General features: G+C 43.0%; 1 protein-coding gene across 3 annotated transcripts in view; it reads left to right on the forward strand.

Annotated features, from left to right (window-relative positions):
• The window catches only part of TRIO (trio Rho guanine nucleotide exchange factor), a 355,370-nt gene that overhangs the window by 153,421 nt on the left and 175,546 nt on the right, over positions 1-26,403 (forward strand). For 2 of the 3 annotated variants that reach the window (XM_087443141.1, XM_087443142.1), the window contains exons 8-9: positions 2,808-2,939; positions 13,734-13,964. In XM_087443141.1, the coding sequence (XP_087299267.1) occupies positions 2,808-2,939; positions 13,734-13,964 (363 nt within the window). Of the gene's footprint in view, positions 1-813; positions 2,528-2,807; positions 2,940-13,733; positions 13,965-26,403 lie in introns of those variants that run through there. The other variant, XM_087443143.1, reaches the window with a different exon arrangement.

The raw sequence follows: 26,403 nt of genomic DNA on the forward strand, positions 1-26,403 counted from the left end.
AGACTGAACTGGCTAGTCTGCTCTTGCTACAGTACAGTCGCCACCGTCTGTCCTCATCGTTTATGAAGTGCCAGGCTCTGTGCTAGACGTTCCCCTAGTGTTGCAATCCCAAACTTTATTTTTCAAGCCAGTAATAGGTGTGTGTAGGGGCCGTGGAATGTAGTGGAGTGGTCAGAGAAATTTTTAAACAGACATACCAGAGCCCCCCCCACCCCCCATAATCACAGTGCACATTATCATATTAAAAAGCTCTAAGAGGTTCTATTCTGTAGGTACTTGTTGAACTTCGACACCAAACTTGACCCCAGGACGCTTTTTCTTTGTGGACTACTGTTAACATTCTCTCCTTGGCTCTCTGAATGGGGATTGCTGCAGTGATGGCATTGGGTTCAGATCCTTTGGGTGTTCAGCCTTTCAGAAAGCGTTCAGAGCCTAGAGTTTGCCCTTGTCTCATAAATAAAAGACAAAAATTATGCTTGCGAAAGTCCCTGTAAAACCAAGGCCAGGTTTATTTCTATCCTTGGGATATTTTAACCCAGTGAATTTAGAAGTGCAGAATCCTTTCTCCACAAGATTTCCACATGGCTAGCGATCCTTCCCTATGTATTTAGAACCTGGCTACATATTTTCAGGTAAGAGTAATCAGTACCCTCTCAGGATACTTTCAGAAATTATAAGTTACTTTTCCTACAGGCGGATATAAAACTTCTTGAATGCTTCTCTTTACTGATTGCTTCAGAAATTAGAGTTAAATATATTTTAATAGTCATTTTGACACAGTGATATGTTAGTCTGACACTTCTGCTTATTGTGAAGTATTAAATAACTAAAACTTGTTTTCACCTTGTTATATCAGAAGCAGTTTAGCCTCTTAAGAATATGTTGTAACTGTGCTTTGTTTTGGGCCTTTTGTAGTGGCCAGTGTACAGGAGCAATTAACTGCTGGCTTGACCTGATGATTTATTAATGATGATGGTTAACCTCAGTCAATTCATATTGGAAAAAAGTTTACAATAATTTAATAACTGGTGTGAAATGCAATAAGAAGATAGAGTGAAATAGAGATCAAGAATACTTAGAATCCCCCAGCCTGACCTAATTGACCTTTATAGAACACTCCACCCAAGAAATACTTAGAAATATGCCTGAGTCATCAGACATGAATATATGCAAAGGGGGAGAAGTGTAGAGTAATTTTATTACCACTTTTGTTGCCTGGATGATGGTATTGGGAAGGCACCATAGGAGAGGGTAATGAGAATAGTCCCCTGTGCTTGCAGTGGTTAAGTCATGTTTGAAGCCTTCGGAAACCACACTGTCAGATGACACTGAAGGCCATAGGAATTGGTTTCAAGCCCTAAGATTTGCATACAGATATTTTTCAGAGCCAATACATTAATAATAGAGGGATTTTTGTAAACAATTATTACCTTGCGTGATTTATCTATTTTAAGTTCCTAAAAATGTCATAAGTACCTGGAAGGTTATTCTCATATATATTTTAAGAGCATCATAGCACGTTTACTGTCTGGCAGGTCAGTTACCCCATTTTACTTTATTTTACTTATTTATTTTTTTGTGAGGAAGATCAGCCCTGAGCTAACATCTGTTGCCAATCCTCCTCTTTTTCGTTGAGGAAGATTGGTCCTGGGCTAACATCCGTGCCCATCTTCCTCTACTTTATATGGGACACCGCCACAGCGTGGCTTGACAAGCGGTACGTCGGTCTGTGTGCGTCGGTCCGTGCCTGGGATCCGAACCTTCGAACCCCGGGCCGCCGAAGCGGAGCGCGCTCACTTAATCACTTGGCCACCAGGCCAACCCCCTGGCTGTCCCATTTCAAAGTCACCCTCTGCCTTCCCCGGTAAGTAGAAAGACGACAAGGAACTGGAGTAAAAGAGGTGAAACCCAGGGAAATGTGTCGATGTCTGTTTGGCTTAATTGAATTAGCATCTTTAATTGGCCCTTCTGCTGCTTGCCTTTGACACTTAACCGTGATGGATGCTAATAGGATCTCCCCAGGAAATTTGGCAGTGATTTCTCAGCTATTGATGAAGCCTGGTGATGTGGGGGTGGCAGTGGAGAAAATTGCGGAGAGATTGGATTGGCAGCAGCAGACTGGGACTGCAGCCTGCAGCGGATTCCACTGCCTCCCTCAGCCTGCCTTTGACTCAGTGGGCACAGCTGAGGAGTCTAGGCCACCGTCACTTGGTCTCCTTTTAATTCCAGTGTGTATTTGCTTTTGAAAAGGTAGCAAAATGGGCCAGCTGCTCTTCCTAATGTTAGGTAAATGATTTTGGATGTCTGCCATTAGCATTTTAAGGTAAGAGGAAACTGGGAAGAGTGGACTACAGCTCCGGGAGGAGCTGCATCCTGCTGTTGACCTGAGGCTGAGGGGCAGGTGGACGGGGCTTCTGTGTCCTCCGTGGCTGGCCGCGCAGGGCAGTTGGAAACGTGGATTCAAACATGGAATGGGAAAATTGACCAGGATGCCCAAAACAGATATTGCAGGGCAGAGGTGCCCCAGGTGCGCTCCCAGACGTGGGCTGCAGAGTCACCTGAGGCCGTCATTTCAAGCAGGTTCCCGGGTCCCAGTGCTACCAGGACCTAAGCTGGGGGGTGGGTGGACGGAGTCCAGGAATCCAGTTTGAGAACTCAAGTTAATGCTGTTTGAGATGGAGATTCAACCATGCTATTTTCTTAGAATCTTTCTCAACTGTGCTTACTTCAAAACCGCGTTAAAAATAGCCATGTCTCGTAAATTGTCATTGATAGACATAATCTTTTTTTGTTTTTAACCTTCCAAGTATATGAGCAACGTGGATTCATGGTGCAAAGCCTGTGGTGAGGTGGACCTTCCCTCAGAGCTGCAGGATCTGGAGGACGCCATTCATCACCACCAGGGAATCTATGAGCACATCACGCTGGCTTACTCTGAGGTGAGTGGTCAGTGCTACTTCAGTGCCAGAGCAACATTATTTTTGTGTCATGGCACTGAAAGCTGAAAAAAATCGAAGTTTTGTTAGCCTAGAAAAAGCTTATAGATTTCTAATTAAACTGCAGTTTTATTGTAACTTTTGACCTCCAGTGGGGGTGGGGAGGGCTGGTAAGTAAAACAGGATGGTGGGCAGCGGGCAGACTCTTCGTCGCCCTGTGACTTGTGTGGATTTCTTTTAGAGTACTTACATTTTCATCTGCTAAAACAAATGAAATTCCAATCTTGTCTACATGTGTTTAGGAAATACGTATTTTGCATGCCATTCAGTCAGTCAAACTCAATTTAATCTTCCTGAATGAAACTTTCTAGAAACGAGGGAACCCTGATGCAGCCTCATGTTCTGGATTGCAAAGTACACTCTTTTCTCAAGTATGTAAAGCTATTTGCTGTTTTAGAAGTCGAAGGGTGGCGTTTTTATTATTTTAGGGTGAGTTATTTATCTAATGTATCCCTGTTTATTTTCTGCCACCTTCTTCCGTGCCAGGCTTTGTTATAAGGGCTTTATGCAGTCACTTACGTGAGGCCCCCGACTCTGGGGCAGGTACTGTTATTAGCCCCGCTGTTACAAATGAGAAGACCGAGGCACAGAGGTGAAGTGACTTGTGCCAGGTCAACAGCTGTAGAAGGTGGAGCAGGGATGTGGACCCACACTAGCCGGCTCCATGTTCTCAGCCACCACTCCGCTGCCTCCGTGTCGTGTCACGTGCTAGACGCAGTGACAGTGACAACTACAGATGGATCGAGGTGTGTCACCCTTGTCCGCGTCTTGGTCATCTGGCCCTTCCCACCAGTCTGCCTGTGTGATAGTGGTGGTGAGCAGGAAGTGAGTAGGAATTCTGTGTGTGCTTGCTTTCGGTTAAGGTTTCCTCCATTCTCCTTGAGCAGTGAGTGTCTATACTAGTATACGCTAATGCGAAAGATTACTGTGAGACTTCAGTCAGAAAACGTTTCCGAGCACCTAGCAGAGAGCTGGGCACAGAGTAGATGTTCAGTAAACTTTTAAATTCAGATCTTCCTTGATGTGGACCACATCCACACTTGTCAAAGTCGTGGGGAAGAATTGGCTGTTTGCTTCTCAGTCTGGCCCTTCCTGCTGCATCAGACAGCTGTCCTTTTCATGTGCTCGGACCAGATCTCCTGACCCCTTAGTGTCCATGGGGGAATTAAACGGACATGTGATGCGCTTAGATGTTTGCTTCAGAATGTGGTTAAACCTTCTTCCCATGCAAGTTATCTGCATGTTTGTTTCTCTAGCCACCTTTTTGCCTAGTAAGATCCTTTTTTTAGCCCTATTTTATGTTGTCCATGGAATTAAAAAACAATCAGCTCTGTATTATGCTTCTTACTTTTGCATCCAGTGTTTATTAGCTAATTTGGCCATCTAGTTTATTAGGAACTATATGAATAAGTGATAGCCTTTTTTATAGTAAAAGTGAAAATTGAACAGATCTGTAATTTTTTATCACATTGATTCACGAGGATTACGTGGGTTCCAAAGAGCGTTAAGTTCTTTCCCCTAGTGTACTGTCTCTATGCATCGTCTAATTTCGACCTGTAATATAGAAAGTGAATGACCCTGTTATCCGTGGTGTAACTAGGCCTTCACTCATCTACTTATTCCTGATTTTCTCAGGACCTGCTTTGCAATTGCAGTAGTATGTTCCAGACCACTGGGGGATTGGATTGCCAATCACAGGTTGATTAGCAGGAGCTGGGCAGCAGTCTTTGCCTACAGGACTTACCTCAGAATCAACCTGACCTGAGCAGTGTCATCCTCCAGCCCAGCTGGCCAGTCAGTCTGCCTGTCGCCCTTTGCACTTCTAGCAAAATACAGAATTCTGTCACTGTTGCCAATACATTCTATAAAAATGGGGCATCTTGACATGGGAACTTATTTTTACCTATGGTGAAGTTTCATTAGATTGTAAATTAGAAAATAATTTTATAGCAAGAAAACAGCTTCCCAGGCTGAGGTCTTAAACCACAATTTTTAGCCTAAGAACATCTTTGCAAGTGAGCTATAAATTCAAGGAGACAGTAGTTTGAGCTGGATGAACAGAAGAGACTTTTCAGCCGAACAGAATGAATTTTTTTTTTGCCTTTTAAATTATTTAAATTTCGAAGTAGTTTCAGGCTACAGAAAAGTGTTAGAACAGAACAGAGAGCTCCCACATTCCCTTGACCCGGATTGCCACTTTTTAACATTGGCGACATTTGCTCTGCTCTCTCCCCTTACCTCTCTCTCCAGTCATCACGTCAACATCAATACAACATAACCATCCTACCCACAGACCCGTTCGTATTTCCCACTGTTCCAACTACGTCCCTTTCTCTTTTCTGGTCCAGGACGCTGTCCAGCAGCATGCATTACATGTAGTGGACACATCACATTGGTCTCCTTCACAGTGGAACATTCTTTAGTCTTTCTCTGCCTCATGTCTTTGACAGTCTCAGAGAGTACAGACCTTTCATGCTGTAGGATGACCCTCAACCTCCCGGCCCATCCAGTTTTCCTCATGCGCTGACTGTCCCCCACCCCCCACTGCCCCACCCCCACCCCACCCCCGTGTCACAGCAGGGGTACAGGATGCTGACGCCTCCCACCACTGGTGACGTCAGCCTTGACCACTTGGTGTATACTAGATTTCTCCAATGTAAAGTCACCCTTTAAAAATTTGTCTTTGATGAGCATTTCGTGAGGAGATACAATGATGTAACGCAATGTTTGTTCTTCAGCAGACTTCTTCTCACAGCCTCAGCATCCACTGGCAATTCCTGCCCATATCAGCTGCTATGGTGGCTGTCTGATGGTGGGCACTTATTTCTATTATTCCTTCTATATTTATTAGGTGATCTTCTGCTCTAAGGAAGAGCTTTATTTCCTTTCTTCCTGATGTATTTGTTGTGTCGGTATGAATTTACAAAATCTTATTATACTCAATGGGTTATCGTCTAATACTCTATTTTGATGCTTAAATCATCCACATTTGCCAGCAGGAGCCCCTTTCTGTGTTTTTTTACATATGTCCTTATCATTATTTGTGCATTACTTTCTAGCAGAGCAAGTAGTTCCCAGGCTCATCTTGTGCTTTCCCTGCCTCTCTCCTGAGATCAGCCATCTCACCAAGAGGTTCTGGTTCCTTGTAGTGTTGTGTGGTATTTAGAAACTAAGATCTGGGTGCTCAGGAGTTCTTGTTTGCTTGTGGGATGTCAACGCTTCTAGGTCCCCTGAGCAGACAGAGTCAGGAAACAACGTGTATGTGGTGTGTACCCATCCGTCCATCACATATATGCATACATCTGCAGCTGTTGCTGTATCTATCTGTGTCTATCTCTATTTTAAACCCCATTTTAAGCATATTTTAAGTACCACACTGGTACTTCCATTTCTAATCCAATCCTCAGGGTTCTTTCCAGCCTTTCTTTTTCTATATAAATCCCTTCTCGGACAGCAAAAAACGTGGCTCCCTTTATCTTTAGTATATTAACTTATTTGTTCAGTTAGTCTATTGGCTCAGTCTTCTCAATCTCGCAGCCATCCTCTCTGGCCTCTCTGAGCCCTCACCCCCACAGCCCACTTCCTTAGAAAGCCTGGCACGGGACCCCTGTGCTGGCACCTCCACCCCTCACTGCCTCAGACCCTGGGCACCATTTTCTCCACGCCAGGAGGGGAGGGAAAGACAGGAAGGGAAGGGCTGCTCTTGTTTTTTAAGTGATTTTTCTTTTCCTAAATCAGTGATTTTCTCACTTGAGTGTGCTGGTTAAAAGTTCGGCTTCTCATACCCCCCCCCCCCCCCCCCCCAGTGAATCTCCCTCCATTTTTAGTAGGTTTCTCTAGTGATCCAGGGACTCTGATGCGATGCTTCTCAGACCACACACTGAGAGACATTCCTACCCTGTTCTGAAGAGTCGTGGGTCTGCCCAGGAGGCAGTCATCCCACGGAAATTTATCGAGCCCGCTATGGATACAGGGTTATGTAGGGATAGGAATATTTATATGTAGGGCTTTCTCTTCCTCTTCCTTTTCCTTTTATCTTCCTTCCTTGCTTCCCTCCTTCCCTCCCACCCTCCTTCCTTCCTTCCACCATTCTTTTCTTTAAATAGGGTCTACAGTTTCTAGTCTCTGATGACGCAGGTTTGCAGTGGGAAACCTTCCCAGCACTTTTTTCCAGGACACAAACACCTGCTTCTCTGTATTTAATTAGACTTGTCCTGTGTTGTTCCCGTTTGTGTTTTAGCAACAGGAGCATACCCGTGCCTCGTAAACACTGGCTTGCTTCAGCTTGCCAGGAGGGGGGCTGCTGTTGTCTGATGTAGCGGATCATAGGCAAGTGAAGCCATGTAAACGTAGGAGATAAGCTACAGTTTTAGAAACAGCCTGTAGAGTAGTCATTTTTAACATTTTATTTTAAGCAAGCAAACTCATCAACTGCTTTCTCAACGAACTAAATTCATATAAATGATTGTTATCTCCGTGTGCCCGTGCCATCCTGTGAACTTGAACACTGAGTATTTGAATGGTGAGGTGAGACTGTGTGGTGAGTGTCCACGCGCCTGCTGGAGGTCCTCGCCACCGCAGCCGTGGGTGGCAATTCTTAGGGCAGGAGAAAGGTGAAATGCCACACCCAATCCCTGTGGCTTCAGGGTTTAGTTTCTACACCTGTTTCTCAGTTTAACAACTGTGCTGACTTACTGCACTCTTCTGCAGGGCCTTTTGGAAATGACTGATTTGCTGCCTGTGAAGTGGGTTGAACTCCTTTTTTTGAGGCACTGCATACGCGGGTGATGGCATGATTAGTGTTATTAGCATGCAGGGAAAAAAAACAGTAAAATGACTCACCTCGATAGTAAACTTACTACAGTCATCTGTCTGTGATGTGTGTGGAGTTCAGCTACCTTGCTGTAGAGTGACTTCTGTAAAGCGGTGGTTTCAGAGCCTCATTAAGTATTGCAGCATCGCTCTAGATAGGCAGGGTGCTGTAATCAACGTTTGGCACAGCATCAGAGCCAACAGACTGTACAACAGTCTCTCTCCTATTCCAAAATCGAGGCCCTGTAAGGGCTTGAATTATAGGAACAAAAGAAGTCAAACCCTGGAACGTACAGAATGTGCGTGTTGTGTGCATACATCTGACTTAACTAACTGGGCTGGGCCGGCAGTTTCCTGTTTTGGTCTTTCCTTTCTGATGATCCCACATAGAGGTATCAGAGAGTCAAACATGGTCAGATTGATCTGGTTTTGAATAAGAAACCTAATAACCGAAGGAAATAGAAATCAGCATTTAGAGGTCCATCCTAACAGCTTTGCCCAGAGAAAACCATCTTGGAGGGGAGCCAAAAATTCTGAAGGCAAGGATTGCCTTCTCTCTGTTGAGTGGCCTCCCTGGGCATGGAACACAGCGCTGCCAGTACGGGACCTTTCAGGTCATTGGCCTGTGTTGTTGGTGGGAGCCTCTTAGTGCAGCCATCTTAAGACAGGTTTCACCTCCTGACTCAAGGATGATGTGTTTGCCCGTCGAGCTGAGGAGTGTCAACTGCAGCTACAGAATAAGCTGGGTCCTCACGTGCTGACCCTTCGTCACTCTTTCCTGCTTTATTAGATTTGAACCTTGAAATTATTAGAACCTTGATTTGAGAATCATTTCAGCAAGAGCTGGAGAGGGTAGTGGTGGCTGTGAAGCCGTATCCCAGGCTTGGGGTGGGGGTTTGTACGCTGCGGCTCTGGCGAGCCAAGCCCTGCAAAAGGATCCAAACAGAGAATGTTGGTTTGAGTTTATGCAAATTGTGCAGTTAGTTCATTTCATAGAAGTTTTGAAGAAAGACTGCCGTTTCTTTACGACATGCTAAGTAAGTGTAGTCATTTCTAACCATGCCTTGATGTGTTTTGTGTATTTTGCTTATTTTGGGAATAACATTTCCTAGCACTTTTAGGTCTGCGGTACCACATTTGGACCTAATTGCCGTGTCATAGGTCATGTGTGGTCTTTGGGTGGTGGTCTTTGCAACCTTTTGTCGTAATCTCCGGGTACTGTTATCTTTCCTTAGATTAGAGCAACATTCTTACTTTGTGCATGTGAAGATTATTCCTGTTAGAGACTCTTAGCTCCAGTGTGATTTCATGGGAAATGCAGAGATCCAAATACAAGAAATAAGAATACACAGTCTCTGTGAGGGCTGGTGGAACGTTTTCTAGGATAGCGTACAGGAATCCATGTTACAAATCTTATGTGCAGTTTGGATTAAAAGTAAATATTCAAGAACCAGACCATTGTTCGAGATTTTAAACAGTTAAGTTTCCTCTTAAATGTTAGGAACAAACATACCTTTGATATGGTAAACTTGTAAACGTTAATCACTTTTTTTGGCTTTAGTTAACACTGTGTGTTTCCTAACTCATTTAGATATTAGAGCATATTAGTTCATATATTTATTTATAAAATGTTAATCTTTGTAAAATGTCACCTTTGCTGCCCTTCAACTCCCTGAGCACTGTATTCCAAGAAAAACAAAGCAGAACCTGAAAAAAAAGCTAATTTGATCTGTTCAAAAATTACAGAAGTCCTGCTTTTTGATAATAAAGGTTGATTTTTCTTTTCTGCAACTACTGTCCCTTCAGAGGACAGGGTTTGACTGCCTGAAAGCTACGAACACTTCTTAAGACAAAACATATGACTTAAGTAAATTAATTTGCCTGGTTTTGTAGTTAAGAAATCCAGAACTGCAATACATGCCATAAACATATATTAGTTGTTTTAGTACTTAATTTATATATGAGTATTTTGGCTGTTATATACTTTTTTTAGTCTTTTCTTTCATAAATTTTCTTCTAGTTATTCTGTACCATTTAAAAATCTTCATCTCTATACAGTAGAACAGTAGTCTTCATAAAATTCTAGCATATTTTTCCCATGTAATACTACTGTACTTATAAAGACAAAGACATTTTGCTAAAAGTTACTGAAATATATATGATATCCTTTATGTGCTTAAATAATACTTTTGTTTGTGTGTTTTGTTTTGTTTTTGCTGGGGAAGATTTGCCCTGAGCTAACATCCGCTGCCAGTCTTCCTCCTTTTGTGTGTGAGCTGCTGCCCTCAGCGTGGCCACTGACAGACAAGAGGTGTAGGTCTGCACCCGGGAACCAGACCTGGGCTGCCATAGCAGAGCATGCCAAACTTAACCACTAGGCCACCAGGGCTGGCCCAAATAATACCTTTTAAATTGACAAATCTATGAAAGCTACATTGAAATAAAATAGCATTATTCCTGAAAGACTTATTGGGGACATGTTGTATATGAACATGAGTTTGGAGTCACGTGGTGTCCGGTTTTGGTGGGTGCGACGGGTGTTCTGTTGCCTGGGATCTTTCCTGCCACTTTTGCTGCCGCTGTCTCTGTCATTAAATGACAGTACCAGCAGTGGCACTAACAGAAATGCTTTAATCCCTGCTTAGGAATTCCTGGAAGGCAGAGCATTGCACAGTGCTTTGTCTTATATTAAAATAATTGTGTGTTCTTGTACTCAGCCATTCCCCACGCCCTGCCACTGTGAGCAAGCATGTTGTTCTAAAGCCAGTGATGATTTCCGCTCTCGAGCTCCGATAAACAGTTGTGAAGACACCCAAGGAAAGAAAGATTTATTGGAATATTCTTGCTCAGATTGCTTACTCATTTCCATGGTAGCATATTAATGGTGTCATGTGCATGCCTTTGCAAACTTGATGAGGGCTGGGGACACATTTGTTATTTTGTATTGGTGGTGTAAGATCCAAAACAATGGCTTAAGATTGAGATTTGCTTTCCGCCAGTGTAAAAGAAGTCCCAAGGCTGGCGTTCCAGGGCTGGTGTGATAGCTCTGTTAGTAAGAGGATCTCTGGATCCTTCTGTCTGTCTGTTTTGACTTTTGTAGCAGGTGGCCTGCCATCCTTAAGGTTGCCTCTGGGTCATCAATAGCTGCTGAAGCTCCAGCCATCTCCTCCAAATTCTTGGCAGCAGAGAGGAGAAAGGTAGGGGGGAGTGAGCATATTCAGCTTCTTAAACACAGCTTTCCTGGAAGCCCCATTTAACATTTTTTGCTTCTGTATATTGGCCACTCCTATTTATAAGCGAGGCTGCGAAATGCAATTTTATAGCTGGGTATTGCTGTTCCTGACTGTGGGGGTCGGCTGTTAAGGAGGGCGAGTGGACTTTGGGGAGGCACCTATTAGTTTCTGCTACACCTTCTGATCTATATCCTTCTGACACATGTTCACGAAAGCACGTGCTCTGGTGTACATTTCCTGACTCATGTATTATAAGGAGTAAAATGTAGAGGAAATGTTTATAAAGAATTCTGTCTAGGTTCTGTACACTGTGAAATGTGTGAGCACTGGTTCTCAGTCCTAAGAGATGCTATACCCGCGTTTAACAAAAATTTTATGATGCCTGCTGAAATAAAATGTGTGGATAATCATCTACCTTCACTAAAATTTATATATGTACGTATATGTAAATTGCATACATACTTTAATATAAATTAGAGACAGAAGAGAGATGATTTATGATAAAATGTGTTTCAGTCTATAAATGCCTAACTACATGTAGAATAGAAGAGAAAAAAATTAGATATTCAGATGCTGGCCATATATTTAAAACCATTGTGAATATAGCAACTACAAATGCAGACTGGACATTTGTTATGTTGGTGACTCAAATAGGAGAATGGTGTTATCGTGCTGATATTTTGAAATGGGGAGCAACTCTTGTAAACTCCGAAGAAAACCACGCACTGCCTTCCTTTGATTAACATGGTGATTGCATTCCTGGAAAAATCAGTGGATGTTAAGAATAGGCAAAAAAGAAAAAGAAAAAGAAAAAACTTCGTATTTATGTGTTAAATAGAGCCTAGCCCAGATAATGACAAAAAGCAGGACAATTCTTTATTATGTGGTATATCGTGCCTCTGAGTCCATCACAGTACATCCCTTCCCCCTGGCCAGTCACTGTGCCTCCCCTCCTTACAATCATTGTCAGAAATGTCCCACAGGTTTCAGTGACTTCTGGGGGCAGCTGAGAGCCCTGCTGTAGAAGACTTGAGTCTCCACTTTGTCTCTTTTTACACAGGCCTGACACTGACGCAGGGGTCCGACTGGTTCTTTCTCACCCTGCTTTCTTTGGTTATGTCAGCTTGACTTATTTCTGCTTCAGTTTTGCTGTCTTGATGTGTTAGATCAATTTAATCTACGAAGGCTGATAGCCTTCATAAGGAATAGTCAGCACTTCCCACAAGGGTCTCAAAATCAGGTATTGGAAAACAAACATGTTAAATTCCAGCACAGCCTAAGGTTGTGAGAGGATCAGAGGAAGAGTTGAGAAAATTCCACAGGCCTCTCACTTGCCACCAGTTGTCAGTTGTTAGAGGTTCCCGTGTTGTCCTGTCCCACGCACCATTCCCCCTCTCTCTATCCTGAGGGCTCACCTCTCAACCCTGTATGTGTCTCTTAACAAGGCAACTCTGTGTGTGTCTGCTCCTCCTTTCAGTGGAAACGCAAGGAGGTTTTCAGACACAGAAGTATCTGAGCAGAAAGATCATAGCTAAGAGGACTGACTTAAGAAATCCCTGAATCACATAACCACGTTACTTTATGTGACGGTGTCCCCCCCCTTTTGTTTTTTTGGTGAGGAAGATTAGCCCTGAGCTAACATCTGTTGCCAATCCTCCTCTTTTTGCTGAGGAAGGTTGGCCCTGGGCTAACATCCGTGCCCATCTTCCTCTACTTTATATGTGGGACACCTGCCACAGCATGGCTTGATAAGCGGTGTATAGGTCTGCATCCAGGATCCAAACCCACGAACCCCAGGCCACCAAAGCAGAGCGCGTGAACTTAACCACTACGCCACCAAGCCGGCCCCAGCAATGTCCTTTTATTGTCTGATGGGGTCATATTTTTTCTACCACATCTGGTATAATCATTCATAAGTCTGAGGAATCACTTAAATGTGAAACATACATCGTGCTTTTCCCTCCATAGTCCACCCTCACCTTTGCTTATTTCTTTGGTCAGTCTGAATGTTCCAGAGAGTTAACTGCCATAATATAGCACTGAAATCTCATTTAAAAAAATTATGGCATTTTAATTGAAATTAATTTTTTAAGGTAATGGACCAACTAAAATGGCACGTTTTGATTTTCTATTTTTTGTGTGAAGTAAAATTGTTATCCAACTATGTCAGAAGGTTTAAGTACATATTCCTTGCCTAGTGCTAGATTATTGATTTGTTTTTAACTGAGGTTTCAAGATTCAGCATTAAAATTTTGCTCCATTGTGATTGTTGCGTTCTCTCTAACATAGTATTGCAAGAGAAAATTATTACTTTTAAATTTTAATTTGCAGATATCCCAGCAATGCATTTTTATATCAGCTGACTTACATCATTTAAGGCAAAATACTATGTTTATTCATTAAGAATAGCATCTACTACAGTGTTTTATGATGATGAATGTTCTTTTAATTCAGTGTTTTACCACATTTGGTTTTGTGGTGTCATTGGATAGCTGACGGATTTGTTTTAAATTTTATAATTTTATTTTGTTCTTTATAAAATACGCGTTTGCCTAAAACTCTGGCTCATGTTTGTGTGTGTGTGTGCGCGCGTGTGCGCACATGCATCAGAGGACGGAATCTGCATAGCCTGGGCAAAGCTGCGAGTCTCGAGTGCTCACTCGTTTGTAACCCCTCGTCTGTTTTGCGGCAGGTGAGCCAGGATGGGAAGTCGCTCCTGGACAAGCTGCAGCGGCCCCTGACCCCCGGCAGCTCCGATTCCCTGACGGCCTCTGCCAACTACTCCAAGGCCGTGCACCACGTCCTCGACGTCATCCACGAGGTGCTGCACCACCAGCGGCAGCTTGAAAACATCTGGCAGCACCGCAAGGTCCGGCTCCACCAGCGGCTGCAGCTGTGCGTTTTCCAGCAGGATGTTCAGCAGGTGAGTTTCACGTGCCTCTTCCTTGTAGAGAGCGGCCTGGGCTGGGTTGAGAGTTCAGGCGAGTGCATCGTCATACCGGCCACGTGTGTGCTGATGGAGCGCGCAGAAGATACAGATGGGAGAGGTGGGAGAAGAAAAACACTCATTCACGCACGGAGCTGCTTTCCTTACCGAGAGTGAAAACAGGGCTCTGAGTACGCATGCTCAGGCTGCTCTCAGCCGCCTCCTCCTAGGTGCAGAACACACGAGATGAGGCGGGGTCTAAACTGGAGACGCTGAGCTTTGTTCTTGACGCAAGTCATTCTCAGTTATACTCATTTGTGAGAACAGTGCTAGTGGTGCTTATACCAGGCTGTTGTTACAATTTAAGATTCGTCTGCCCTGATTACGTAAGCAATAAGCTAATCATGCTTCTCTTCCCACGTGATAGTGCAGTCCGTGGTGCAGAGTAGGTGCTTAATAAATATTTGTCTAATTAATGAAAAGTGGGCTTTTGTGACTGTTCATTTCTAAACAGTTGACATCTCTTTTGTTGTTGTTGTTGTTGCAAGAATAAGAGTCAGCCCAGTCCCCATTCTGGTTATTTCCTTGTTATGGAATAAGGAAGATTGTCCTGCTACGAGGCTTCTGAAGATTGAAGCTGTGGGAGCATATAAAATATGATATGGCTTTAGTGATAAACAAGATAATATTCGTTTCCTTGCCCTTAAATAGAGGGAAAAACAAGGGTGTGAATGGGGTGTGAACTCAGGACGAGGAATTCTGGGGTTTGCAAGGAAGCCCGTGGCATCCAGGGGAGTTGGCGTGAAGCCGCAGTGATGGGTCTGGAACAAAACCACTCTCTTCTCCCTGGGCGTCTGAGAGCCTGGGTGCATTGTTCAGACATGTCAGAGCTCAGGTTTCACTCTCCCCAAGCGTCCTCTAAGGTAAGTGGGTTTTCTGCTGAATGGATTGAGGTTGTGGAGAGTCCTGCTGTGTTCTGATGAACACACAGATTCTCCATATGTCATTGACCATCATTCTTCACGTAACATGAATCTGGTGAGTTCACAGTACTTTTAATTATTCTATAATTTTTCATTTTTACATACTGTGCTTTGATTCTACATAGGGTTTTCAAGTTCTCTGAAGGTTGCATGTACAAAGGACCTCAGGAATGATCATTTTGATGTTATTCATGCTTCTTTACAATGTTGTTATAGTTGAAGAAAATAATTGCCAGGAAAAGAATATAGAGTAAGGAATGAAGAGGGAGGAGTCAATGTCTAGGAGCTACTGTGAGAACTGGAGTTGTAAAGTTGAAAGCATAGATATTCATTTTTCCTAATTGTCCAAAAACTTTCACAAACTGTGAAATGTGAATAGTTTAAATATAATTATGAAAGGATTGTCCGCCTTCCTCTCCGTCCTTGGGTCAAGTATTCATCACCCCTCCATGGACCAACACACTTGCTGGATTTGCATCTGAAGCATTAGCAAGGGTCCCCCCGCCCCTTCTTTCTCCCCTCAGCTCTCACAGCTCCTTGGGGCCCTCAGTCATATCAGAATGAGCCACTGGGCTCTTTATGTCGGGGGAGGCGTGACAAAAGGAGGCCTTTGGGAACAGGCCGAGGAGTCTAGCCATCTGATTTGGCGCCAAGTACTTAATGTGCTTGAATCTGAAAACAGCAAACATTAATTTTTATATGTACGAAGATAATTATAATTATGAGGCCATTTCTTTCAGATAGCTTTTTTTCTAAAGAACAGCCCATTGGGTTGGATGTCAGCAGGAGAAAGTGTTGTGCAATACACATATTGTGTATAGGGTCCCATTAGCATTCCATAGAAAATAGATGGTTGCTCTTTAAGAGAAACGTTTTGTTGATTAAATGATCGGGAATGGTTTGGACTTGTTATCCAGGCTTGACTTGTGAAGCAAGGAGCAAAGTTGATAAGATTTAAGCAAAGCAAACATTTTACCTTGAAGGAGTCCATAGGATGTCAGAACCAAAAATGTGGTTCTGAAACCCAAGAAATTATAACACATGGAAATTTTTGCCATAGTGAGAATAGACCAGGAGAGGTAAGTTGAGAATAAATGCAAAAAAATCACGATACTTTAGACAGACGTTATCAGCAGAAGATAAATTTGTAAAGACAAAAACAAAATCTGCAAAAGCATAATAAGCCAACTAGAGGTACCACAAGTGGTTTTTGTTAGGTTGTTTTAGGTGATGAAAAAGCGTCTGTAAATACTGTTGAGAAAAAAGAAAAGCACCTTACTGCACAATATTATGGAATGATGACGTTTTTATGAAAATAACTCTCCAAAATATGCTTGTCTGTGGGAAAAAACTTGAAAGAATAGATGCTAGAGTATTAACAATGTGTCCCTGAGGAAGGGAAAGGTGGAGAATGGCATGGGCAGTTTCATTTTTTAAACAGGAGTAATTTTGGTTTGGTGGTTAATTTTTTTTTTTTTCCCCCCCTAACAAGGAAAGGCAGTTTCATGATTTCTGTATGGAAGGTGTTTTGGATGGGAGTCAGGTGCTGAGGTTTGGAGGCGGGTGAAGCTACTATTGCATAGCTCTTACCACTTGTCCAAATCAAAGGATGAGGGGGTGGGGAGTGGGAAGACTTGCCCAAAAACACATGCCAGCCACTGACAAATGCTAACCTCTGTCATTGCTAACTTAAAAATTAAATTAATACTCGGTGTCATATTGCTTGCTGACCAAATTGTATACATATTCCCATTGCCCTAGGTTTACTGGTAGAGCAGCCCTCAGTGGGTGTTTGGTTAAATGAATGAATGAATAGCTGGGTTACTGCTAATAAGTGTTTTTCAGTTTAGAGTATGCTTTAGTTTACTGCAATAAGAAAATTTATTCTTGCTGTGATCATTCAGATGGTGTGATAGTTTTGGAAGTAGTCCATATCAGATTGCTGTCAGAATCATTTTCCTGCTCACCAGTTCAGTCTGCCTGCCTCTTGGATTGTTAGGATTCATTCAGTTACTCCAGCTTGTCAGGTCAGGTGAATGGGCCCCTGAAACCCACTTTCCTGAAGCAGGCTGACTCCCCCAAAAGAAGCCCCTGAGGTGGGGCTTCTAAAAAAGCCTCCCGCTTCCTCCGGCAGCTCTTCACGTGTGTGAGCGTCAACCTCGCTGAGTTATCTCTCGGAAGAACACCTTCCGGGTTGATGTTGGGCCATGAACTAATACTCTGAAAAACTGGTCAAGCACATGTAGTCTGCTCTAGATTCTTCTTGTCCACACTTCATTCTTTTTTTCAAAGTATCTTAATTGAACATGTTACACTCTGAGAGGTACAGAGATAAATACGTTGAATAGCTCCAAGTTCCTTTTCCCTAGGAATTGTCGTCTAATAAGAGCAGATGGTTTAATAGCCTAACAAATGAGACCATAACATGCTCAGATTCAGCATTTATGTCTTTGGTTATTGTCAGGTGAATTTTGCTAAGACATAAATTTGAGCCATGCCTGTCAGGTGCTGCCTGGAGTGAGGGAGTAAATAAACTAGCTGCCCTCATCCATGTTGTCTGCCTACCGTGCACGTGCATTTTAAGGGGATGTATCTATGCTTTAGTGACTTGTCCAGATTTGGCGGTTCCTGAGAGCTTTGTACAACCATATTCTTCTTAAATGTCAAGGGTCTGGTATACAGGGACAATAGAGTTCTATAATAGAGGTGAAAGTAACGATTACCAGCGTGCCTGGAAGATCTTCGTGGGAGAGTTAGGATTTGAGCTGATCTTTGAAGGATGGGTAGAAAGTCATTAGGCTGAGGATCTGGCAACAGGAATTGCATTGAGAGCAGAGACACGAAAGGGCAGGGCCTATCTGAAGAGCAGCAGGCAGCCCTGGTGGGCAGAATGGAGATGTGTGGAGGCATAAGGTAGGGCATGAGCTGGAAGGGTGACCTCCACTATGAAGGTTTGGGACTTGTTTCTGTAAACTTTGGGACACCATTAAAGGGACACGGCGAACGTTGACTTGAGTGTAGTGGAAATGAGTGAGTGGGTATCGGGGCCTGGAGTGACTTGTGAGCAGCTGTGAGGATTAAGGAGGGAATGTCGGGATGGCATCTAGCTGATCTTGGTGCTCCGTGGGTGCTCACTAACGGAAATTTCTTTCCTCTCTTAATGCTCACAGTCAGCCTGTTGAGTTAATGCTTTCCCCATTTCTTCACACTGAGTTCATGCCCTGAAGGGCTTGTATGCGGTGCACTTTGATTGATGCAGGGGGTGGATGACATGACCCTATGTGCCTTAGAAAGGTTGCTCTGGTTGCAGTGTGATGAGTGAATTGGAGGAAGTGAGACTCAAGGTGAGGAGACAGGTTAAGTTCCCACTGTGGACATCTGTGCAGTCGTGGAGACGTCTGGGAGAGCAGGAATGTCAGGTTCACAAGGGCAGCGATCTGTGTTTTGTTCCATGGTGTTTCCCAAGTGTCTGGCATAGTAGGTGCTCACTCAGTATCTGCTGAATGAATGAATGAGTAGATAAAAGAAATTTAAGGAATTTCCCAATTTTGCTAGTTAAAGATTCTTTGGGGTTAAGAGTTTCTTCATTTATTCTGGAATAGGGGAAAGTTGGCCTCTTACTGGAATCAAGTAATTGAACTGGGAGATCTGCCTGAAGGAACAGGAGCTTTGATTGATGTTGAGGAATTAGGGGTGGCCGAGGAAGGAAGGGATAATTTTAGTGCCTGGGAATTTTGCAAGTGTGGTGAGATCCCTAGCAAAGATTTTGGCCACTTGAATGCAAAATGAGGGTGTTAAATGCAGCAAGGGGACGGATGCTATTTCAGTTTTACCTCGAGTCCTAGGCTGCTATCCTTTGCCAGTAAAAGCCATCTCTCCGTGATGCTTGACTCAGGAGTTCTAGGTTCTCACCACCTCCAATGGACCTAGCTTTTAAGTGAAGATTCCTGAAACTCATTTACCCTTTGCTCAGTAATTTAAGTTAGGTGGGTGGGTTTTTCTCATCTCACTCATCAGAATCATTACATAGGCCTAGCTATTTAACATTCTCTTCTGTTTACCTTCCCACGCTCACAGTTCTGATTGTGGCTCTTGGTAAGAATGGTTAGAGGATTGCCATTTTTCCTGAGAGCTTCTCAGTTAGAATTAGGGAGCACTGGAGGGCAAGTGTTTGGGATTGGGGACCTGCTGAGAGCAGATAGAGGCTGCCTGCTGATCTTCCTGCTGGGTTTAGAGCCAGCTTTAATTACCTTTTGTCGTAGAGCACACCGAAGAGACTTGACTGTCAGAGTAATCTTAGTAACCGCGGCTCGGAAAGAGCTGCCAGTTCAGTGGTGGGAGTTAAAAGGGTGGAAAAAGGGGTCATCTCTCCCCTCGAAGCAGAAACAATACAAGAATGCAGGGTACGTGAGCTGGCACCGTGAGCCAGGGGGCCAGGAAGCAGGAGCCCAGGGGACTGGGGCAAATCAGAAGTGAGCAAGGAGCGGTGGTCATCAAGCCCTTGAGGACACATGCTCTCAGGAGCCAGGATGCTCAGGAGTGGGCAGAGCCAAGAAGAAACCCCAGGCAGCTGGGGGCTCCCTTTTATTTAGTGCCAGCCATACTGCCAGGGTCCCCTAAGAGGAAAGTGACCAGGGATTCGTTGGACAGGAAAGATTACGTGCGTGCATGTGTGTATGTGTATATTTATATAATTCAATAACAAGATTTAAGCTATGCATAATAACTTTAGTTTCCCAGGTAACATCTGGACATATGACGATTTTTCTTGGACTACTTTGGACTATTTTACATTCATTTCCAAACTAAGAATGGGGAAAATAATTTTAAAAAGTTTAGAGAATTCCTAAAAGGATTAACCAGTGTTGGTAGAGTGATGGTTTGGCTGGGGTTTGATGGAATATTCAAGGTAAGACTATTCATATCAATAATGACCTGCTTGCCTTCCCCCCTCCCTCCCTTCTTTCCTTCCTGAGCTTCTTTGTTTTTCTTAAGAAAATTCATGTACTTATGCAGTTAAAACGAGGGTAATACCAGGAGAACTGGTGGTTTAAATTTTTTTTGAACGGATGGGTGGATGTTGTAAAAGTTCAAAAGCCTGCCAACCTCTTTGGGAGCCCTTCTTCACTGATTTCACCTACACTCCCTTCCAGCCAAGAAAGTGCGTGAAGCATGTGCTCCTGACATTTCACATGCTCTTATGTTAGTTGAGCAAAAGTAGCTGTTCCAACACGGGGTATTTTGGATCTGAATCATAAGTTTGTGAGTGTTACTTGACTGAGGTCTTTTTTTTTTTTAATAGCTCCTTTTTCCAAGTGAGCATTAGGCTTAGTATACTTTGGAATGTTCTTGAAACCATTTTTTAAAAAGATCTTTCCATATTAATCATTTATATATTTTTAGAGCAAACTTAATTTTACTTTTGAAATACAATGAATGAAGAAATGGAGAGTTCTTGGCTCCAGTGGAGAGAAATAAAGAAACGTTAGGGAGGACCACCATTACTATCAGGCAGCTGTGAATGGTGGACCTGAAAAGTTCCTCCTTCTCTCAGTCCCCCAAAGCCCACAGGTGCGTGTGGAATTTTGTATGTTTCATTTCACTGTAAAAGTTACACCATGCACATGGCAGAATTTAGAGCCAGAGGCCCTTGTGGTCATGTCAGGCCAAACCCCTCGTTTTCCGGTTAACAAAACCAAGCCTCGAAAAAGTCAAGTGACTGGACCGAAGGTCCGAGAAGTCTAATGGTTTTTTAACTGCCTCACCGCTCTTGCCCTGACAAGGATGCTTCACTTCTGAGCCAGTCAAAGAGTAAAATTGAAGTGACAAGTTACTTCAGAAGGAATATGTAAGTGGAGCTTTTCAGTCAGGGGAGAGGGCTTTCATAGAAGCTGCAGTTGCCTGTCACTGTGGAGGAAAAAAGCTACTTAGGGAGACTTTTTTTTTTTTACATTTTGGAGCTTAGTCAGTCACCTTAGGAATAGGTAAATGGAAATGGAGAAGGCAAGGGAGAGAGCAGCTCCCCCCTGAGTTATGGCCCACTAGCAGTCTCGAGCCCGGCTCTTCACAGCTGCCCCTGGTGGTGTGCTCTTCTCTGCAGGTGTTAGGGGGCCTGCCCTCGGCTGGGAAGGGAGAACATGATTAACACTCTGGTTCAGGAGTGAAATATGCTCTGAGCTTTAGGAAAAAAAGTGTTAGGTGGCCTAAGATAGGATGAGAATGTGGAGTCCAATAATTTTACCTTTTTTTTTAATTGAAGTAACATTGGTTTACAATATTATATAAATTTCAGGTGTATTATATCATTATATTTTTTTTTTTTAAAGATTTTATTTATTTATTTTTCCCCCAAAGCCCCAGTACATAGTTGTCTGTCATAGCTGCACATCCTTCTAGTTGCTGTATGTGGGACGCGGCCTCAGCATGGCTGGAGGAGTGGTGCCTCGGTGCGCACCCGGGATCCGAACCCGGGCCGCCGGCAGCGGAGCGCACGCACTTAACCGCTAAGCCACGGGGCCGGCCCTATATCATTATATTTTGATTTCTGTCTAGACTACGTCATGTTCACCACCCAAAGACAATTATAATTACCATCTGTCACCAGACACATGCGCCCTTTTACCCCCTTTGCCCTCCTCCCTCCCGCCTTCCTCTCTGGTAACCATCAGTCTAATCTCTGTATCTGTTTTTTTGTTTGTTGTGGTTGGTTTTTATCTTCCACATATGAGTGAAATCATATGGTATTGGACTTTGTCTGTCTGTCTTATTTCACTTAGCATAATACCCTCCAGGTCCATCCATGTTGTCACAAATGGCAAGCTCCCATCTTTTTTATGGCTGAGTAGTATTCCATTGTGTATATATACCACATCTTCTTTGTCCATTCATCTGTTGATGGGCCCTTAGGTTGTTTCCACGTCTTGGCTATTGTGAATAATGCTGCAGTGAACATAGAGGTACAAATATCTTTTTGACTTAATGTTTTGTGTTCTTTGGATAAATACCCAGCAGTGGAATAGCTGGATCATATGGTAGTTCCATTCTTAATTTTTTGAGAAAACGCCATACTGTTTTCTGTAGTGGCTGCACCAGTTTACATTCCCAACAGCAGGGTATGAGGTTTTCCATTTCTCCACATCTTCTCCAACACTTGTTATTTCTTGTCTTGGTAATTATAGCCATTCTGACAGATGTGAGGAGTCCAATAATTTAAACTCATAGTATCCTTCATTTGTGATTTTAACTTTGTGGGTAAATTTCATTAATAGTATAATAGTGGATATCCTCACAGCAATGCTCAACACCAGCCTTTAAGAAAAATTAACATTATCTAGGTGAAGGCCTCCTTTTTGGTTACCTATTAACGTTTAGCAAAATTTGAAATGACATTGTTTAGTTGATCGGTCATCCCTTGTTATGATCCCTAAAATACCATTGATTTGATAATCAAGAGCTCTGATTAAAAGCTTCTCTCAGGAGCACTTATTTAAAAGCAAAACTAGAAACACAATGTGTCCATTTCTAAATTGGAATCCCCAGTGGTTTAAACAAAAGCTAACAGGTTGAACAAAGAAGTAACTAAAATAAGTGAAACTAGGTTAACTTTGGTTTTGTAGGGAATGTAGGATGGGCAGGGAGGAAATTCATATTTTGCAGTTGGAAAAATCTGATTTTATGTAAAAAAGAACAAATTCAAAGTATTTTAGAGTTACATGTGTTTTTAATTTGCTTCATGTAATTGTAGTTTTTAAACTGAATATAGAATTAGGAGAGCCACTTGTTTCATTTTTGTGTGCATAAAATGTGACTTGGAAGGGGCTTGCATTATTATGAGAGAAAATGCTTATTTGTTCACCGTGTATTGTCTCTTTAAAACAGTAGCTGGAATTCACAGATGTTTGCATATTTCCCTGAACGCTCTTTGGATCCTGAGTTACCAGTAAAAATAGACTGGCTGAACGTGTTCTTGGTTGTTTTGTGTTGGAGGTCTTACCAAGTTTTTACAAACAGCATCTAATATTAGAAATATTTTTGGAACAACTGGAACTCTAATATTAGAAATATTTTAAGGGTTTTCGTGTAGTATTTACAAGCCATAATGTAAAGTAATGTAGTGATGAGTACGAGCGTAAGTTTGGAGTCAAGAAGACCCGCATTTGAATCTTTTCTAAGTGTTCTTTTCTTGGGCCAGTCATTTAACTTTTCTGAGCCCCAATTTCTTCCTTAATAGGGATAATAATAAAAGTCTACTGTCTCTTCTTTGTGGCTTGCAGATTGATGTGTTTTGGAATTAAGAACTTTTCAAAGTTTACAGAGATAACAGAGTGCATGCACAGTGTAATACACACCACTAGTGGGATCTGGGCAGCCCCCCACTTTCGAGTGCGTGGAGATTTCTGCAGCCAGATGTACGAGGATTCACACTAAAGGGATCAGTAAAGACTATCAATACCCTCGGGTTAGGTCTTATTGCCAAATGGATTTTGGGGACCAAGTTTTGAAAAAATATTTGGAATTTCAGAGCTAGCTTTGTTTTAGCTTTTTGTGGGTAAAGGGATTATGCACTGTATTGCCCTCCCAAGCACAGCACAGAGTAATCTCTCAATAAATGATGCCGGCAGCAGTAATAGGATGCATAGTGATGACAGAAGGCCACTCTAGTAAGTATTTGACATAAACCCCCTCTGCGTTTTAAAGGAGAAACATTCTTATGTTGATCTTCGTATTGTGTGTTGTTGAGATGTAGGCTTGTGAGAATTAGTCTTCTCTGATGAGGGTTTGGTATTTATTCACAAATTCTTAAAGAAATAGTAATTACTTAGAAATATTAATTTACAAAACACAGTGAGTATTAGGTAGTGGGGGCTTATTGCAGAAATTACTTTACAGATAGGTTGTACAAGATGGCCAGAACTCGGCCACCTGAGTGAGGGGAGGAGGCGCCAGTGGCCAGTTCCCAAGGCATTTCATCAAGGGTTGGTGGTGTTGGCTGATTCACCCTCCCCCAGTTTTGCTGTCCGTTATAACAGTGTCACTTCATCAGAGGTAGTTTACTCAATAGCCTGAACTGTTCTGAAACAAAAGCAGCTCTTGTCTTCCATACCTCGTTGTGCCATCCGTATGCCACCTATTCCAACTCAAAGACACAATATAGACGAGAGGTTAAGAGAGTGGACCCCACATCCAGACTTCCTGGGTCCAGGTCCACAGACTGGCTCGTCCACGTGGTAGCCGAGGGCCCTTGGTCCTGTGTCTTCATCTGTGAAATGGGGATGAGGATGTGCCGCCCCTACCCCCGGCCCCTGCTCACTGTGAGGATTGATGACATGGTGCCCGCACAGACCAAGGTCAGTGCCTGCTTCAACAGTAGGTGCTCAGACAGCAGTACAGTTAGTGGTGAAGAAATGGACATAGTCGTACTTGCCACCATCACCTTCAATCCTGTAATCACACCACAAACAGGGAGTTGAGCTAAACAATCTGTAAGATTTCCCCCACGTCTAACATTTTGACTTAGATGCTGAGATGGTATCTGTGTTTTAAGTGTTAGTGGCCCATTAGAGGGCACTGATGTACAGAGGAATGAGCTCGCACCACATCCTCTGAATGGAGAGGGAGGTGGCGTTGGCCCGTGAACCAGGGAGCCCGCGGGAAGGAATCGGCTTTTGCCCTTTTGCTCGAGTGTGACAGCAGAGCGGCAATTCCTTGTCCAGCCTTGTTGTGCCTGGGGTTGAGGTCACAAGGCAGAGAGATGCTACAGCCGCTGCCATGTGAGGTCAGGGAGGCGGCTGCTGGGCTAGATTGATGAAGCCCCTGACTGCAAGTATTTTTATGTTTTAAATTAGAAGATTCCACAAGCATGTCTTTAAAATGCTCCTTGGACAAGTCTGTTGAGTCAGGATTCCTTGGCAATCTGGAAAGTGTTCTCGGACTTGTAAAAGAAGCAGAAGCCTGGTAGGGGAGTTTGGTTTTGAATGTGAGCTAGATTTCATAATTGTCTGCTGCTATTTTTAAAAAGTGCTTGGAATTTTTACACTCTGCTTTGAATTACTTCCATGTTTGTTGGAAATATAATTCACCTGGTATTTACAATTCTGTCTAAAGGAACCACTTTAAAAGAAAAATTGTAACACGTTTATAACCCTGAGTGGTTGGTTCATAATAGCTTTTATTTCCAACTTATGCTTCCTGAAATACTTTTCTTATTCTTAAAAGACAGATTTTTATTATTTTCAAAGTACTGTATTTTGCTTTCTCCAGCCCTTTCTACTAAATAATGTTTATCTTTTACTTTTTGAAATTGTGCCTTTATTTCAATTCTGGATTGAGTTACCAGTAATCATCAGGTTTTCTGCTTACCAGTGGTTTAATTTTTCTTTTTACAGTAAAGTTGAGGAATATACAGAGTACACTATAGTTGTAATTTAAAAAAAAGTCTTCTAGCCCTTCATGCAGCTCTGATAGGCAGGTGGACTGTAGCACAGGTGTTACTTAGGAATCTCTAAATTCTTTTCGAACTTAAAATATTTGATCCTTGTCTTCTGCATGGTATTGGCCTCGTGCCCAGAGGCACATTCTGTTAAGTGTATCCGTTCTTTGAGGTTGAGAAGTCTTGAAGTTGTCGTTGGACATTGCTTTGGGAGTGGAACGGGACCTGTGTTTTGTAATATGTCCTAAGAGACTGTCATGTCAGCAACTCAGCAGCTTTCTGTCTGCCTTGAAGTCAGGCAATGAATGTGGCACTACTTAACTCATGATAGTAACTAAAGGGCTCACTCTCTCTTTTTAATCTCAAGAATGAAAAATAACATACTAACTGCACTAGTTAAAAAGCAATGGGATATTCATAGCCTGTGCCACCAAAGAGCTTAAAATTAGATGGAATCCTGCCACAGGTTGTAGTTTGTGGGTGGGGACGGCACATTGCTGTGTATTTGGCACACTGATATTCAGGTGCTTACTTAGGTCTCACTGAAGACCCCATCCCCCCATTATTGTCACCACTGAGCAGGTGAGGAGCCGCAGCTTGGAGAGGATAAGGAACATGCCCAAGAGCACACAGCTAGACCCTATGTGCTCAGGGGGGCTGGAAATGAAGGATGGAAACAAGAGAGCTTTCTGCAGGATTGGGGGGCTGAGTTGACAGAATACAAATGGGTCCGGTAAGAATGACTCTGATGATGTGACTGGCAGAATGGTGGTGTTGACAAAAGAGGTTCAGAAATGAAGTATAGTGATAAGGTAACTGTGTAGCTTTAGCTGAGTACCCACTGCAAGGCGTGGTCCCTGCACCCCACCCCGCCCTCCCACGTGCACATGCACACACACGTCTGCTAATTCTACAAGAGTCTTTATAGAGGACCACCAGAGATTTATTCGGGTTCAAAAGCCATTTTATTTACATTTACTGCTGACTTTGCTAAACCCCATGCAGAAAGGACCCTCAGTCAGAC

Source organism: Ceratotherium simum, chromosome 18 (genome assembly GCF_057802395.1).
Source record: "Ceratotherium simum simum isolate JZ-2026a chromosome 18, ASM5780239v1, whole genome shotgun sequence".
In the NCBI taxonomy this organism is placed as follows: Eukaryota; Metazoa; Chordata; class Mammalia; order Perissodactyla; family Rhinocerotidae; genus Ceratotherium; species Ceratotherium simum.